We start from the raw sequence: 19,331 nt of genomic DNA on the forward strand, positions 1-19,331 counted from the left end.
CGTCTGTCTGCTGATTAAATAGGCTTCAGCGGAAACACTCTGGATTGCCGCACCACACAGCTATCTTTAGCATCGTTAGCTCCAGTGGCCGGGGCTGGCGCGAGGGCTGTCCCGTGACTGCCAGTCATGTGACCGCACTTTCGCTCGAGCTTCGGTCCTCCAGCTGGAAGCGACGCGCCTGCGGGACGCTGAGCCGCAGGACGCTTTCGGGGGCGGCTAATGTACAGGAAGACGGCAGAGAACAGAACACGAAGACAAAGCAAATATCCACCCGAAAGAAACGTGCAGATCTTAACCGCATAAACTTTATTTTCGTCATTTCAGTTTTCCACAACATTTACAGCAGATTTGGAAATGTTTATAATCTAAAGTTGTAACACTATCCTCCTCATATAGTTATTGTGCATTATAAACTAGACTTTTTTGTTCTTACATACATAGTATTCTCACAAAAACAGTGCGAAATGAGTGTAAACCAGATAAAAGTGTAGTACTTTGTTTGGTCGACGCATCACTGAAAATGTAAAATGACATAAAGCAAAGTCCAAAATCAAGCTGACGATGAGACAAGCTGAGTGATCTCGGTCTACTAGGAAGTTTTCTTCACATGGAAACATCTGTGTACAGGGAGTCATCCAACATAACTCTGAAAAACTAACAAGCAAACAGAAGAGTAATACTACACCAGTATGTCACATGACCATGCACGTTAAGTATGTCCACCTCTTAAGGATTTTTTAAAATCAAATCCAGCACATTGTCCCTAATGCCATTTTCAATCTTGTTAAATAATCCCCGCCAAAGCAACACTAACAGGCACACCTGAAAAGTCCATCCAAGATTAAAGATGAAAGCTGAAAGATCAGCTTGTAGCCCTGCGGAACTACGGGAGGGGGGGGGGGGGGGTACCGGCCTGCTTCCAGGGTCGTCTTTTTGCTCAGCTTTAATATATTACTGTACACAGAAATATTTACTCCAAGTAAACTCAAGTTACATCAAGTTGTGTAATGCAACATACACGAGTCCTTAAATAACACCCGTTACCAGTCACTGAGACTCTCCACATTTGGACTTGTACGCTTGCTTTGTCCTTTACTTCATGTACAGAAAAAAAAGCACCGGAAACACAGATGAATATGTCCTTTTTTCTAGTGTTCTAGCTTTGCACATCTGCATTTTAGAGCTACTTCCAACGATGCATTATTTCAATGATTTGTTTTTACCTGTATATTGCTTTGTGATAAAGGACCACAACCACTCATAAGCAGACCAAAATGGATTTTTTTCCCCTCACTGTTGTCTAGTACTTTTTTCCAAGCCTGAGTTATCACAGCACGATTCACACAACAACAAACAACTGAAACATATTTACAACCCTTATATACAGAAAGGAAGACAGTGTAGTGGGATGAGAGAGAGAACAGGTATTGGCCGCTGTGTTTAGCATGAACACGGAGCTAAAATTAAATCTGGAGGGTCAAAGGGCAGCCTGATGCCACACTTTGGCATCAGCAATCGCTGGGAGAGACGTCACTAAAGGAGAAAACTATTATGCCGATAAAGCACTAATATCACTATACCACATTTTACTCTGCCACATTTTTTTCATTAAATATTTGCTTGTCTCCAGATCAGGGAGCTCAAGAGAATGGAACATTCCAGAAAACACCAAGGGCACTGTGGGAATACATATAGAGGATACACAAAAAAATTTAAGTATTATCAAAGGCTCAAATCTAGCCTTAGAGTCTATCGTCCAATGTTTATTTTGGACACAAGATTAACATTTTTAAATGTTTTAATCTATTACTGGCTTTCTGAAAGGGCACAGGGATATTTTTCGGACGAAAGATGCTGAAGGAGATTAAGTTTCATACCACAGGGAATCTGGGGAGTGTGTGGGGTTTGTTGGCAGTTAAAATTTGGAAGGCAAACCCTAAAACAGAGCAATACAGTAACCAGCATTTCAAGAAGGCGGAGCGCTTCCGGAAACCAGCATCATTCTGTCCACGTCTTAATATTCAAAACTCTGTAGCCAAGTGGCAGGTGCAACCCAGACTGGCACATGCAGGTCCTTCCAAGTCCATGTTCTATACTGAGGTCAGAAGTAAAAGTCAGACGTGTATAAAAAAGCTTTTACTTTGAGGTCCATAAACAGCTTAATCCCTGGTGAGTCTGTAGGTTTACATTGGGGTTGGGGGGGGAAATATGACAATGAAACTAACAGTCATAGTTATTGCTCAGAAACTCAATTCATACAGCAACTGGTCACAGTCTTGAAGAAATTTGGAATAGCCTAGTTTGTCATCCCAAGGCCTGATACCCAACATGAGGGCTTAGGATACCCACCACCAGGACAGTGGACTTTACACAACATGGACATGTAATAGATGGCAGGAGCCACTGACTGACGATCGATGGTATTAATTGGGACAGCGGATGTCTTTGCAGCCAAGAGACGCTGCGTGTGAGCCCTATACGTCCAGAGAGGGATATCGGCAAGCATGCAAGTCCTGCAACCGAAAGCCGGATGTTTACAACCGCCAACCAGGACCTGGCAGGAGCTGCACCCATGTAACCGAGAGGACAGCAGAGGGTGCTGGCAAGGTCAGCCATGCGACTTAATACCTGCAGAAACAGCAGCACAGAGGCTTGCAAGCAAAGACTAAAATGTAGCCATAGTTAGAAGGAAACGGGTGAAAGAAACCCATAGAGCAATAATGAAAATAAATACTACAAATGAAGTATTATATACAAGATGGTGTGCGCTTGTTTGGATATTGTAAAGGGATCTCAGCCCTTTCTCAGTGCACATAATCCCTTTCAGGGTCGTCTAGTTAAAGATGTACCATGCCCAATTCATATGCGGAATTAACTGCTCATACCAGCAATCATTTTTTCTTGAACTATGAAAACTGCACAATCTTTCCTGATTGCAGAGAATAGCGAAAGAGACCCGACTCACCACAGTAGTGACAGATGTGCAATTGTTAGGCTCTGCATCAGTTTCAGGGACCCGTTATCTCTCCATGCTGAACTGCTTCCTGTTTCAGCGTTTATAAAGGTCTCTCCCTGTTACTAGAACCTTCCCAATAATCAGGACGTCGGAATCTGCTAAATTTCACATTGTAACTGCACAACAAACTTTACTCCGTGACATGGAAACGGAATCCTGATTTAAAGTTACAGGGGTATACTGTTATCTATAAAGGCATTGCATATAGTATCTCTTATAATCTGTCATATCTATATAATTGACCTCATATTTCATTGTATTGTTCAAAACTGTATACCTATAGATATTATATTCTGCTCTCTCTTTATATATTCTTTACATAACCACAAGAAAGAAAACTTTCATCCTACTGTTTACAGAATATAGTGGAAGCAGTTTCAATAAATTAAGAAAAAAGATAAAGTTACTGATATTGGGGGCTGAATACAGACTAATTAAAAATGTTACACTGGTCTAATATATACAGGAGTAATGTATTTCATTCTGTGGATAATTAAACACACACATTCAGGTGTACAGTGTCCCCTGGGTTTTTTTTTTTATCTAAAACTTCTCTTCTTAAATAAAATCGATATGGCATTTCCAGCACCTAATAAAAAGGCCGACACGACGACGCATTTCATTGGGTAAAAGCTAAAACTACAAAAAGGGTTTCTCGGGATTTTGAGTGAGCCCCGGAATGACGAATCCTCCAGCATTAAAACCCGCTTCCTGTCCCTCCGAGCGGAGTGAAAGAGGTTTAAGCCAGAAGACACTGTAGGACTGGGAAGGGAATCTGCAGGGGCCCACCCCTCCCTCCCTCCTCTGGTGGCCTAAGCGGGGGGACAGACACTGGGGAGGGGGGGGGGGCGAGGTGGATGTCTAGCAAGCGCAGTCTTGGTGGGAGGCAGCAGGCTGCTCGGTAAGCTGCGGCCCCTGTTTGGCCCCTGTGATGGCTGGATCGGCCGCATCCAAGCTCTCAGACATCTTCTCGCAGATGATATCTACCAGGCGCTCGAAGGTCTGCTTTACGTTGATGTTGTCTTTGGCACTGGCCTCAAAGAACTCGAAGCCTGGGGAGGGGGAGAATGACGATGCAACTTATTAAATGAAAACAGGGAGCTGCGGGTGGGAATATCACCACAAGGGGATCACGGTGAATCCACACCCAATCGTGAGAGATGGCGCCCCCTGGGGGGCGAGCGGCATTTCATAGTCACTCACCCAGGTGTTCGGACAGCTGCCTGCCTCGCTCTCCTGACACCACCCTCTCATCTTCCATGTCACACTTGTTTCCCACCAGCAGTACCTGAGCGTTGTCCCATGAGTAGGTCTTAATCTGCGTGGACCTGCACGGGGCACATGAGGCAGAAGGTTTGGTTGGAGCCGTCTCTGTTCATCGCGTTCATTGGGAAATAATGGTCACACTGAGAATGGAGCAGAGATCCTGGGTTCAGGAGAACATCTTCCACCCAGAGTGAAATCTGGTGGTACCTGGGTGTCAGAACATCTCAGAAGAACCAGCTTCCAGCTGCAACTAACCTTTAAGAACCATCTTTAAATCAAGTCACTAAAACTGGTTGAAAGGCGATCATTCTGACAGCGAGAGCAGCAAACAGAGCCGTTAATTCCTCATATGCAGCCAGACTGCCATTTTCAGGCCTGACTGGCATGTGGATCACAGATGGTGCTCGACATCTTCACATTAATTCCCAGGGAGAATTCTGGCGGCATCCAAAGTGCTTTTCCTGACTTCAGGGATTCATGGAAAAGCGAGAAAAAGAAGCCGGAAGAGGCTGGAGGCGGAATTGGTTTTAAATATGAGAATCTCAGAAGTAAAGATGCTATTTCAACAGTGTTACATTTGACATGAGTCAAAAGCTGTCACGATTAAACTGGATTACTCAATTAAAATTTTACTCCTACATTACTCAGCAATATGGCGCATAGCAGATGAGTGACCACTGAGGGAGCTGGGAGATCAAGGGCCTCTCTCCAGGAGCCACAGATGTGCCGAGGCCGGATCTTGAACCAATAACCTTCTGATCACAAGCAGAGGCTTAGCCCATTGAGCTACACGCTGCACCCATAACACCTTTTAAAAGAAGATATTCAGGTTTGACGGTTTCTCCTAATAATGGGAGGTCAAGCATAGATACGTCACAGTCAGCCTCTCGAAGCAGCCCAGTGTGTCTGCCATCACTTCCACTTAATTTATTTTGCTTATCATGATTTATCTATGTCAAAATAATCTCTGCAAAAACAAAGGCTACCCCGTTTCTTAGCCATGTCATCTTAAATATGGTAAATAGCCAATTAATATTATTATTTTGTTAATATATTGTGACTTGAGCAGGGCTGAACGACAGTAGGAAAAAAAAAAAAAATAAAAATCACACTGCGATATTTAGGAGTTGAAAATTAAGTACTTCATTTGGTTATATAGTTGTCTACCTGCAGAGTCTGTCAAATACTCTGGCGGTGTTGCCATGAACTGCGCCAACAAGCACAAAGCAGTGATGACAAATCACTTGCTTTTGCTCAATATTGGCACTATGAAATACAAAATATTTCCAAAGAGCAGAATATGAATTTCTTTTGGTGACAAGTTCCTGTTTGCTTTTGGCCACCTCGCCAAGTTTGGTTTCCTCTGACTAAGTAAAATATTTTAGCGCAACTTATTGATGGTTCAAACCCAGCAGACTATCGTGGTCCTTGGTTAAGTGACACCTGCACGTGCATGAAATGCCCCGTGGATATTAACAGGACACACTGCCAGCCGAGCAGCGCAGCCTCGCACTGGGTAACGCTGTCGCCTCACACCGCAGCTGCTCTGTGCGGCGTTTGCATGCTTACCCTGTGTGTGGATGCCTTTTCGGTAGATATGCCGATTTCCTTATACTATCCAAAAAGAGAACTGGAGTGCCTAAATTCACCGGATGTGTCATTGAGTGCGCACCCTGCAATGTGTGGTTGGTTCCTGCCTTGCGCAATTTGAAATATATATTTTACATTATATATTATGATTAGTCAAATCATCAAAATCGGTAGATAACTATTAATATAATCAATAGTAAATGAGTCAAAGGAATGCAAGCAATAGATGCATGTGCATGTATGTGTGTGTGATGGTGTGTGTGTGTGTGTGAACCAATTAAAAACTGAAATGTTTCATGATTACATCAGACAGATATCTGATATAAAGATTAACCTGTGAATTATAATTTTAAAAAAGTACTTTGCACACAAATCAGAAAACATTTGCTGACTTTCGTTGTCCCCGGCAACAGCCCCCCACGCACGGATAATAAACAGGCTTTGCAGGGCACTGGGAGCCAGGGACACTTCTGTCTGCAGTCTTCCCCAGTCTAACCCAGACCGGCACTGTCCCAGTCACACACGCAGCCCCCGTCTGCCTGGGAAACGACGTACCAGTCCTGCACAGCGTTGAAGGACTCCTCGTTGGTGATGTCATACATGAGGATGAAGCCCATGGCTCCCCGGTAGTAGGCAGTGGTGATGGTCCGGTACCTCTCCTGTCCCGCTGTGTCCTACAGAGCACAAGGGCGAAGAGGTGATGGAGAAAAAGCAAAACATCCACAAACACCTCAGCTGTGTAATGTTATTCTGAATTCCATCTTTGTGCAGCATTTTTATACACAGCCTTATGCTTATCTTCTATTCACCCTGTTCTCATACTACCCACACTCCCATTTCTGTATAATCACAGGAAAAAGCCAGATTTTCATTGTTAATTATACCAGTATAACTCTGCATGTCACAAATAAAATTCGCAGTCTCCGAAATGTGGCAGGGTCACGTTCTTGGCGTGCAGGGAGACTCCATAATAAACTGTGGAACGAACTTCGAGTGGCTGCCGGTGGAGGCCCCAGGGACGACTCTGCCTGGCGGAGACACCAGCTAAGCTCAGGGCACATTAGCTCACCTCACTGACAGCCTCGGATGCAGCCTAGTAAGAGTGGACAGGAACGTCGCTGTACAGCAGCGTCGGACAAAAAGATCACGCTGCTTAATAATGTAACTGAGCACTGGAAACAATGCCGAAGGTTTAGGTATCTTTTCTTAAAATTAGTCAAAGGTGGAAAATATCAAATATTAGCCGCAGCTGCTGTACAGAGAAGCACGGATGTAAATACATAAACAAAGAAAGTACCTATATACACAATCTGCACAGATTGTGTTATGGCTGCAGGCAATCACTGTGTACAGCAGAACTCAGGCCTTTGCTATGCTGACAGTGGTGGGCCGAGGGGTGGGGCAGAGGCTACCAGCCAATCAGCTGGCTTTTTCTCGTGATTGGCTGCCCCACAGCTCTCTTACAGGTCCCGTGACCTGGAAAAGCCAATTGACAAAATGCACCGTCCCCTCCTGGCATGTCATGATCACACTCACGTGCTCACTTTCCCGTCGCATTTCTCCCCTTGTGGACTTGAGGCTTGTTGTGAAGGCTCGCGACCAAACGTGCTTTAAATATAGGAATTCAGGCTCCATGGGATGGAATCCAGAGGAACACAACCCCCCCCCCCTCTGTTAGATCATCTCCCCATTTGCAGCTCTGTGCTCAGTCGGGGGAGGGGGGGGCACTATTTAAACAATACATCTGAAAGTTTATACATCTGTTGTTTAGCTTATTATAGAACACAGAACCAAGACACAAACCTGTCACAATTTCTGCCACTTTTCCATTTATTTCATAAACTGCAGATTTTGGATTGTTGCTCAGAATTGGAAGGTTAATTGAACTATAAATGAAAAATAAGTGAAATAAAACAAGTTTCCTTTATAACATGGAAAGAGTGTGTATGTCGGACATCCTATGAACTGGCTGTGTGGTGATGGCAGAGTCAAATTCCAGGCTGTCCTTCAATGTTACACTCACTAGCTGACGGTTTCATCCTATTAAATAGAGCAGTATTTCATGTCCCTTGTAGAATGAATGCTTTGAATTTTCTCTGCTGTTACAACTGCTGGAGGACACTTCGATGAATCAAAGACATGATATTTTCTTGCTAATAAAAGGTACGTTTATTATCAAAGAATGCCGAGTGTACTTTTAGCAAATGTTAAGTGACTAACATGCAAATGTAGAAAATCTTACTGTGTGCAAAAGCTTTTGACCGGTATTGTACTTCAGAGGGAAGTATTTCGCGGTTTCAAAATGCTGGCTCAGGAATGCATGTCAGATTGAAGGACTGATGGTCACCACAGTTTGTTGGGCTACATTAGCATTTTTCTCCACCTTCTTAAAACCTGGAATGACTGAAATCCCATTACAACCCCCCCCCCCCCCCAATACCCACGCCAGCTCAGCAGTGAAGGCTGACCCACACCTCCCCCAGTACATCTGCTCTTACTCTCAGCCTACAGGCCGCAGCCTTTGCCGAGCCATTCCACACGTTATTCACTTGCATCCCCCCCCAGCTCCGCAGCAGGTGATGCTGCGGTCAGCGAAGCCTGGCTGCCCAACCCTTCAGAAATACAAACTAGTTTGTGTTCCTCAGTCCTCATTGCCACAGGTGGTGCTGCGGAGTGAGGACTGAATCTGGCCTTATTCCACAATTTTTGTTTGAGGAACATTTACCAAACGTTCTGAATAAGGTTTGGAAACATTCAAAGTATCCAGTTTTCCTGAATTTCTCAGAAAATTCTCATTATCCCACTACTACAAATACTGCTACAACTAACAACAGTGATGCATAAACCAGTGTTTCCCAACTCAGCCCCCGGGGACCAGCAGACGGTCCACATTTTTGCCATGAAAATACATGGACTGACTGTGGGACCCTGGGGACCGAACTGGGAAACACTGGCAAACAAATAAAGGGCACAGAAGAGCAGGGTGTAGCACTGTGGCTTTACGCCTGCAAGATCATGGGTTCGAGGCTGAATGCACATTTGCACTGTACACTAGAGCCGTTCCCACTTTTTCAGTGCCAATACGATCCCAATACCTGAACAGAGGGAGACATGAACACCGATCTGAGACCAAAGCTCCTTTTTAAAACTAGTAAATACAAATGAAAAAAACGTATACCAAAAAAGCTTTAATTAGGCTACGAGAAAACACTGTTACACCTCATTTGTACATCTTGTTTTAAGCATTTTTGAGAAATTTACAGCCTGAATATCTCCCAAGAGGGAACATGCAAGTGGTGAATGCTTAAAATGCCCCAGAATGTTTCTCCCACTGACAACAGTGTCACTTACACTTAACTGCAATCGCAGCCTTTTGTGTATCGCAAGCTGGTAGCGAGTGCGCGAAACAGCCCAAGCTGGCGAATCCCAAACGCATCCACTACTGTTGTCATATTACTAGCATTGTTTCACACAGTTGCGGGCGCTTTGGTTAGTGGGATTTGCCACTAAAAGCTACTTCCACCACTCAAAAATTTGCTTTTACAATGATAGCAAATCGCTGTTCTAGTAGTTGTTCTTTCAAGTATAAAGATGTTCCTACGCTCCCCTTACTGCAAAGAGTATGCGCATGATGTCACAGCAGACGGAAGTCACTGCATTCAACCAATGAGAGGTGAAAAACTGAGTGGCAGCATTAGTGTTCAGCTTGAATGCTGCAAAAAACACATTTAACAAGTCAAACAGCACATGTAAGATCAATTTAACATGAAATAGGAGCTCTCTTTTGACAGGCTACCGAAAACTAAATAAGTATCGGACATGGATCTGTCACATGTAATAGGTATGGATCGGCGCCGATACTGATCCGTATGTCGGATCGGTGCACTTCTAGTGTATACATATAGCACTTTCACAAAATTATATAAAAATAATTTCATTATACAAGGGTGTTCAGGTAACGGTGTTCTGGTAAAGTCGACAGAAGCATCGATAGAATGCAAAGCGTGGAAATAATGTCACAGTAGGAAAGTTCTCTGCCAGCCTTGAGAAGCATAGAATGTTAGCTGGGATGGACGACACCTTACTCTGCCCAGTTTAATCTACAGCTAGAAGCACTGCACCTGAACCAAGCACAGAAATCAATGCTTTCTACTCCGCTTAGCTAGCAGCGTGTTATCTGGCAGACTATCTGTTTGCAGCCTGGTCCTTACGGGCAACGTATACGAGTGACGAGAAAGTTTCATGGGTTCAGCCAGCATATTTATTTATCTAATCAAGTGTTTGAGTAAAATATCTTGACCGGTTGTGTACGACACTGGACGGCCAGGACCGAGGCTGGAAACCTGAAGTATCAGTTGGCAGAATTTGCATCTAGCTAGTTAATAAGCCAGTTATGAAGAAGGTCAACTAGTAAGCTGTTAGCACATAACTAAATGGTATTAACTACTTTCATTATATGAGTTACAAGAATCTGGGTCAATAAAAACAGGTGGTTACCCCACATTTTCTTGCATCTTAAATTGTCCTAGAAAACAGACATTCCATTCAACAGAGGGCAGCCATTTAATAGCAGTCAGCGTGAAATATCCTAAGAACCAGCTATACAGCAGAAACTATCAGATCAATTATCAGAAAGCAGGTTGACACGAAAACAACAGCAATGACATAAAACCCAACAATTGATTTGCTGCACAGGTCTTGGTGGCCAAGAATTTCAATCTAGATCTAAGGGTTTTATTTAAATTACAGCAGTAATCTTGATGATGCTCATCTTCTCGTACCATATCACACAATCTTATACAGGCACTGGTAGACCTAGAAATTCTGACATATAGAACATTTCCACCCTTGTGTTTAGGAAACACTCAAATCTCACCCAAATCTGCAGCTTGATCCTCTTGTCGTTCCTGTAGATGGTCTTCACCTTGAAATCGATGCCGACAGTACTGACAAAAGCTGGTGTGAACGAGTCATCAGCATAACGAAACAGGAAGCTGGTTTTGCCCACGCTACTGTTGCCAATAATTAAGATTTTGAACATGTAGTCGAAGTTCTGGTCAGCAGACTCCTTCTGTCCATAACGGGCGTCTGTAGCTGAAGCCATCTACAACAGGGATGAGAGACATTGAGAGACATTAAGGGAAACATTGAAAGACACTACAAGACAGACACTGACAGATACACTACTGAAAGACTCTCATATAAACAACTGAAAACGTATTCATTCACACATACAACCGAAAAACTCTCACAAACACTAGTGAAACCTTCCACACATACTACTGAAACGCTTTCACGCACACTAGTAAAAGGTGATTACATACACAACCGAAAATGCCATCTTTGTTAGTGTGCGCAAATGCTTTTCATCTATAGTCTAAAAACTGATGAAGAAATGCATTATATAACATGATATATAAGATGATGATATAGGTTGTCAGATGTAATTAAAGGGGGAGAAGTCTTTGCCTGAGACAACGGAGAATAGGGGGCTTTAGGCAGAGCTGAAACAAAACACGAACCAGCCCCAGGAAAACTGACGGCATGTAACACCCCTCCCCCCACAAGTGTGAACCCTACAGGTGATCACAGTCACGAACACAACTACCCAAAAAGAAAAGCGTGACAAAGCACCAGCAAAGCACAGCTGATTTTAATAGACCCTTTAAGCTAGAAGTGGGTGCCAATGGTGCTGCTGTCCTCCTACATTGGGTCCACGAGAGAGCATCCGCCATGATGTTACTGGCATCTTTCTTATGTACAATCTGAAGGTTGAATGCTTGGACAGTAAGTACCCAGCGCCTTATGCGCTGCTTGGTGTTACACATTCGGGTGAGAAGAACTAGAGGGATGTGGTTGGTAGAGATGATCACATGGTGAGCGCTATTGTCCTCGTAAACTTCAGAATGCTGCAAGGCAAGCATAAGGGTTAGGGTAGGGGTCGGCAACCTGCGGCTCACAAGCCATGTGCGACTGAAAACACTCATATAAACAACTGATAATGTATTAATTCATACATACAACTGAAAAGTTCTCACAAACACTAGTGAAACCTTCCACACATACTACTGAAATGCTTTCACGCACACTAGTAAAAGGTGATTACATACACAACCAAAAATGTCATCTTTGTTAGTGTGCGTCAATGCTTTTCAATAGTGTGTGTAAAAGATTAAACTAGTTTTTGTGAGACTGACAGTTGTTTGTATGAGACGGTTTCTGCAGTATGTGTGAATGCTTTTCACTTGTATATGTGCGAGGTTTTCACTTAAACAGGAAGTCGTTTTTAAAAAGTGGGTGCTTATCACTAGACCGATGTTCGTTCCACAGTCCACTGGTAGCCTAACGGAAGGAGCAGTCTTATTAAGCAGCATACTGGCCTCAGTAGAGACCATCAGAACTTTGTCAGAAGCGACAACAGTCGGGCAGCAACCGATTGTTTCATCTGCAAGCGTGGACACAGTGTACAGTCGGCGTGCATCGCTCTTTCCGTCGGGCGGCGTGGTAGAGGTCCGCTGCCGGCTGCACCTACAGCTCCCTGAGGACGTGGACATCCTATTGTTAGATTCGAGGAAAGTTAAAATGACCTAAATTTACAGCGCTGACTGACCGAGTCGCCGTTTCTGTGCCGAAAGCATGTCAGACATTTGAGTAAATCCTTTGTTGCTATCGGAGTCCCACTTTCTGGTTTTGAAAGTGATATTCTGTTTGTGAAAATGAACTTATTAGGAAAAAGAAATTGAAGTTTCCCTTTATGCTTTCAGCACCGAAACAGACACTTGGTCAGTCAGTGGTGTAAATTATCATTTTAACTTTCCCCTAAACTGTCGAATCTAACAATAGGATGGTTAATGTCATTTACTTTTTCGTTCTCCTGTCTAAACTCCACGTCCCAAAGCACTGTTGCTCTTGAACATGGTCCACATCCACTGTTTGACCGCTTTTCAGTTGTGTGTGTATCCATTTTCAGTTGTTTATATGAGAGTCTTTCAGTTGTGTATGTATGTGCTTTCACTTGTGTGTGCAATTTTCAGCGCACTATGTAAAGGATTTTGGTTTCACACTTGTATACGCATGTTAATTCTGAATAAAGTCCCTAACCCTCTTAACGATCTGAATCACACTCCAGATTACTTCATTAAATGCTTTTTTTTTGGTGAGGAGTGGCAATGTGGGAGCCACTGCCGCCCCTAGTTACCCCTTAGATCTGCCCCGGCTATAATAAAAACAACTGCACAGAACCATGGATTCCTTCCACGGCTTCTCATCACAAATAACTGGCCTGATTCTAACAGATTACTTATGTGCTCTAACTTCTGAATTAGCAAAAAGATGCTAAGGTCTGACTAAAGCTAAGACAAGCCCAACACGTAACTGTGACATGCCAAGATCTTTAAAAGGTCACATGGGATAAGAGCAGGATGCTGGCTTTACGGAGACCTGCTACGTTAACCGGCGTTTTGACAGGACTAATGCGAACTACCAGAAACGTACACAGGCCATGCTGGATGCTTACTGAGGAAAAGCCAGGAGAGAGCAATCGATCAAACGCACAATTCATCAGCCGGCGCTGAGGCTGAGCTGTATTAATCGATGACATAGTGTCTTTTCACATCAGTACCAGGAGCAGGTGGCAGCTATTTCTTTTAATGGCTTTCCTTCAAAGGTAGGGCGTGCAGTTTGAACTGGGCCGGTGGATTTCTGGTACGAATACTCCGTCCTCTTGAAGAGGATCGCAGCTCCAGTGAGCGGAGGATCTGACTTCCACCAACAAGGACAGCTTGCCGAGGCACAATGACAGCGAATTACAGGCAGCTGTCAGCTTAAGAAAGAGACTTAGGTGAATCAGGATTTATGCAAAAACTCAGAGATTCAAAGAGATTACAGAAGTGTGTTAGGTTTTTTAATGTTCCCACAATTTAATATATACATGTTATTTTGACGTCGTGGGCAACATTTTTCAGGTCCACACAAAGATCTGTGAATGCAATCAGAAAACTAAAAATGCAAAAGACTTGTACTTTGTGTCGTTACTTATGGTTGAGGTTAGGGCTGGGTAGGGGTTATGGGTTGGGATTAGAGTTCTCTCATAGAAATGAATGGAGAATCCTCACAAAGATACAAATAGAAATATGTCTGCGTGCCTGCTGCCCCACGATGGGCAGCAGTAACTTGCGGGGGGGGGGGGGGGGGGGGGGGGGGGGGGGGGGGCGCAGGGCTGTCCCTCATGCCGCATGGGATATACTCCAGCCCCCCCTCACAACAGACCTCCAGAGCAGGAAAAGTGATTTAACCGTGGACATCTTCATTCAGCAGGATGAATTTAAACTGACCCCAAATCGTACTAAATATTCCTTTAAAGATTGACAAATACAGAGCATCCAGGTCTTCTGAGCACCTGTAACGTAGGGGGTCTGGCCTTCAAACCACAAGGCTGCTTACCTATAACCTTCACAGTAGCGTAAAACGAGGCTGCATCGTTTCATCGGTCATTCAGAGGAATCCTCTGCCGTCCCTCGTATCTGCTGACCAGACCAAGGCCCTTCAGGACTGCAGTTCAGGGGTCTGCAGATTCAGGCTTCCATCTAAATAAAGGAAGCATCTACTGCCTAAACTTCAGGAGTAAAGCTTAACAGAGCTTTTGGAATATGAAAAGGATGCCAATTGCATCCTAAGGAGTGAGAGCATTCCGACAGGCGATGCAATTAAAACAGCAATGCAATAGGGCTCTCCTATTACAGTAGGACTTAAACGGTTAACCTTTGTGTCTTAACAGTAAGCAGGTGGCTTATTGAGGAGAAAAAAAACCTACAGTGCTGAGGACACTGCCAACAGCACATAAACTGTGCAGAGAAGCATCTTCATAAAGCAATACAACAAATGCATCCATATTTTCTATCAGTCATCTGAATTAGTTTACTTTTTTCTCCATGTACAGTTAATCGGCTTGCAAACGTCTGGTTCAGGCACCACTCGTCGTCCTGTCTGGCCTCTCACATAGCGTGAGGAAGTCCTGGTTAACTGCTGACATGATGGTGTGTGCAAACAGGATGTAAAGTACATGCTAGTGAGGAACTCTGCTGGGTGAGCTTGGTGTTACGTACGGGAGGAGGCTGGAATTCGTAATCTACGCCGAGACACTAATCAGACAAAAGGACAACCGGCGCATGCGTCTGAAAAAGGAAAAATAGCATAACGACGACGTTGAGGAAGGAGGCTCTCAACTTGAATGACACTTCCATTCCTTCTGGAAGCCTCTTAGCTTGCTGATTAATACACAGCTGTGGAGGTCAGACTAAAGTGATGTATTCAGCCATCAGAGCGATTCATCCAGAAATGGATCCCTAGGGATCTATCAGGTGGACAAAAGACTCCTCTGCGAAAGTTTTTCAAAAATTATTTGCTCAGAAATTAATAAAACGCCATTTCTGGAATCATAACCTGCCAATCTGGGTACTTCTGGGAAAATAAAGAAAAATTGGTCAGATTATAAATAAGGCATTTTCCCTGCATTGGCAGAGAGCAAAAATAGCTCTACAAGAGATCTTCCTGCCAGTTTTTATCAGATCTGTGATAATAGCACTTTACTTACATAACGTCGAAACATGAGACCTCTAAGCGCAGGATTATGGCATGAAATTATGAAATAGGTAGAAAACGAGACATGCAAGGAAGTAAATTCTGAAAATTTAAGAAAAATTCTATATCAACATAAGGAAATGGTCAAAATCCACCATTCATCTGTTTGTTAGTCAGCGGTAAAATACAACAGACGTTTTCATGTTTTTCCGAGCAAAGACCAAGAAGCCCCATTAAGTGCTAGCTGTGATTAAGATATTTTAAACAAAGTGTCATCGAAACACTAACTAAATGGCAACACGTATGCAACACCTGAGTGAACTTAATATCAAAATCATACGTAGATTTTGAAAATTCTCAAAAAGGCAGGAGTACCTCTGTTAAGACCACACAAAAGGAGTTTACCGTTTATAAATGTTTAGGGATGTCGCCTTTCTTACGAGACCTGACACCAGAAGAGCGCCTTCGAGTGTAATGGGTATATTAAGTAAATGGCTAACAGGAGGACGACTGTTACTCAGTCTGTGATGTCATGTTTAACAATGAGCTTGTTAGTGCCTCATTAACAAAGACAGGCAGAAATGTACCAGATGCCAAAAAAATCAGAGCCCTCATTGTAGTGGGCAGAGGTTCTTTCAGAAGAGCATGCATGCAAACGTAAAGGGCCCTGCTGTTCTGTGGACTGCTAATGACAGACTGACCTATTATTCCATAAGGCAGAGGTAAGATAGAAAGCTGAGCTTTGAAACTGAATACTCTATTATGTGAAACACCAAAAATGGTCTAATGTCAAATGTAACTTAATACTTCCAAGTAAAGGTGCTTCAAATTATATTCTTTTTCAAGTTACATTTTCAGGATTTCCCTGGTGATCAAAAACTGGGCTTTATAAAATAAGTTAAGCTCACGTAACAACCACACAATGCAACGTTATTAATGAGGTCCATTTGCATCCATCGTTATATTATTATGTAGTGTGGAAGACATACCCTGAATTTAAGTTTAATCAGTCTATGCTTCACTAATAACTACCGCTAGTCACTGACAGACTGCCTTTTATCAGTATTACAGAGGAACTCACTGTGGCTTTAAAAGCATACAATTAAGAAGTGCATTTGACTAGTAAACATTTCCGAACTAATTATCAAACACCGCTGAAATGGATCGGATGACAATCCTGCACCAAATATCCCGCATGGCCTCAAAAGAAAAACTTCTGTTAAATATTACGGATAATTTTACACCATGACTTGAATAATAAATCCATCATACATTAATAATCAGATTTAGGCAGCTAATTCTACCGATTGTGTGTGTCCAAATTATCGCGAGTTACATAACTTAAGCTCATCAGCAAGACCCTCCAAAGCCATCAAGGCTCACCGGCATGACCTCGCTTTGCCTTGTTTTACACAAAGTGGCAAACGAGCATTTTTGGAGCATTGCGGATACCTACTATTTTAAGATACTTCAGAGCCTATTTTTAAGCTGGAAGACATCAGGCATCTATGACATAATACCGGCGAGCGAGCCGGGGCATTAATTTACAGCACAACATCCTGAAACAGGAATACATAAGTTACTCGAGATGCTCGCATCACCATTATTTCCCTTTTGTTTTACGGGCTACAAAATTAGAAACCTGAACGAGCCGCGCACAGAGAACGTGCAAGGGCTTTCGGGGGGGGGGTTGACTGTGCAGGCCGCGGGCGTGACTCGCAATGAAAGCAGCCGGGCTTATCTCACATTTCCTGGGATGGAGAGGGGCAGGGACGGGGCAGCCAGACAGGGCGTGGGACTGCCGGGCAGCGGCACCACTGAGCTCCGGCACACCAAAGGCCGGCGATTTGGGGGTGGGGGGGTAAGGGAGAGGGGGAGGGATGTTAAAGCAGGTCTCGCGATTTCCTTATCAGACCTTTCTAAAGCTTGCAATTACATTATTTTCATTTATGTTTTGTGGACGTTTTCTAAACAGGGAATTCGATGTGTCCCAAGTAACAGGCTTTTTAAAAATCGGTAAATTTAATACGAATAAAATGACTTTAATAAGACTCCAGAGATAATCAGTTTTATACGGCTAGGCTGATCCGATTGCATGAAGGATTACAAAAACAGATTACGACGTTTTCAGTTTTATATTTTCATTCTGGCAATATATAAAAACCCAATAAAAACAGATAAAATACAAAAAAAACAAATCCTGTGTGGCGTTACTGTTGCAGATAATTAAATGTAATTATATACATGGATAAACACACACACGATTATCTGATTCGTACGGTGGTGCCACGGTTTTAATGTGTCAGTAATCGCACTGTCCTAAACCACACTGATGCTAATGGCATGATCAGGAAACCAATCTGAAAGATCAAATCTCACAGCTCGGTTAGAAACGCGCATCTCATCCAAAATAAGCGATAAAATAAACGAAAAGCGAGCCCATGGCCAGAGGCGCTTCCCCCGAGCATGCAGATCATCCAGCCACATATTTGCTCATTTTAAATCAGTTATTAGCAGACGTGCCCCATTACATACGCAATATCTGTTCGGCAATTCGCCTCCATCATCCCCAAAGTGGAGCATCGTTAAAAACAGCGTCACCAGCAGCGGATCGCTTTATCTGGGAAGTGTGACCCAGGCTATGGGCAGCAGCAGCCGGGCGCCCCAGCGCCTTGCCTTCCTGCTACTCCCCTCCATCCCGGCCCTGCGCTCGGGTTTCACACATCAGGTCGAGAACCATTTTGCAACCCCGGGGCTGGACAGAATAAAACACAAAAATAAAGACGGCTTTCCGGCCAGTCATTCGGGTGGCGACACGATGACGCAGTGCATCGCAAAGCCTCCGAAAACGCTCCGGGAAAAGCAGCTCGAATGAACAGGATGGTTTGTGAAAATGTCTCCAGATACACTGGTGTTCTGTAAAGCATCGTGTGTCAAATGAAGGTTATCCTCTTCAACGTATTTTTCAGGCTGAAAGAGCGTCTGTGACAGCACATCGCCAGGACCCGCAACAGATCACACAGTTTTAGCAACAATTACCGAAAACGACGGAAAACATCGGCGCTCTTACCGTTAAAAGCGATTTTTGATGCAGCTTCTATTGCACTGATGCAGCACTTCGTCTTGCACCTGCAGAAACACCTACGTCACTTGATTGACAGTTGCTGACTAAGGAAGGCGGGCTTTGGGGATGACTAGGGCATTGATTGACGTGTATGAGCACCACTAGAAATAAGGCTCCAGCCCAAATGCACTGAAATATTCAGTAGGCGTTAAAGGCAGTTCAGTTAATAATTAATTCAACCAGCTGAGTTTCTCTATAATTTATGAGAAAAACGGTCTAAAAATTCTCAGTCGACTGGACAACAGTTTGTACTTAAATATATGTAATATGTAGCTAATACGACACACAAATATACGTATGTAAATCTATGTGTGTGTGTATGTATATTGTACATACACACACACATTTATAGTGTGTGTGTTATTTATATTACATTGTGGAGGACCAAATGTTTTAATAAATGCCCACAATATAATAAAAACCTGTTTCTTGATGTTCTGGGGACCATTTTCAGGTCCCCCAAAGATCTGTGAATGCAATCAGAAAAGTAAAAATGCCAAATGACTTGTACTTATGGTTAAGGTTAGGGCTGGGTAGGGCTTAAGATCGTCATGTTGAGATTAGAGTTTTCTGCATAGAAATGAATGGAGAGTCCCCACAAGGATATAATTACAAACCTGTGTGTGTGTGTGTGTGTGTGTGTGTGTGTGTGTGTATAGATAGATAGATAGATAGATAGATAGATAGATAGATAGATAGATAGATAATTCCAGTTATATCCAACCACATATTTGCTTTTGATTGTCTAAATAGTTT

The 19,331-nt window shown here is 43.4% G+C and overlaps 1 protein-coding gene across 1 annotated transcript; it reads right to left on the reverse strand.

Moving 5' to 3' along the window:
- Positions 1-285: 285 nt before the first annotated feature.
- Positions 286-18,650, reverse strand: rab3ab (RAB3A, member RAS oncogene family, b). Its single transcript, XM_048976306.1, has 5 exons — positions 18,522-18,650; positions 10,749-10,976; positions 6,428-6,546; positions 4,220-4,344; positions 286-4,068 (listed from the first exon to the last, which is right to left on the reverse strand). Exons 2-5 carry the CDS (start codon positions 10,974-10,976, stop codon positions 3,878-3,880), a joined length of 663 nt encoding a protein of 220 aa, XP_048832263.1. The 5' UTR covers positions 18,522-18,650; the 3' UTR covers positions 286-3,877.
- Between the last annotated feature and the right edge of the window lie 681 nt (positions 18,651-19,331).

Source organism: Brienomyrus brachyistius, chromosome 15 (assembly GCF_023856365.1).
Source record: "Brienomyrus brachyistius isolate T26 chromosome 15, BBRACH_0.4, whole genome shotgun sequence".
Lineage (NCBI taxonomy): Eukaryota > Metazoa > Chordata > Actinopteri > Osteoglossiformes > Mormyridae > Brienomyrus > Brienomyrus brachyistius.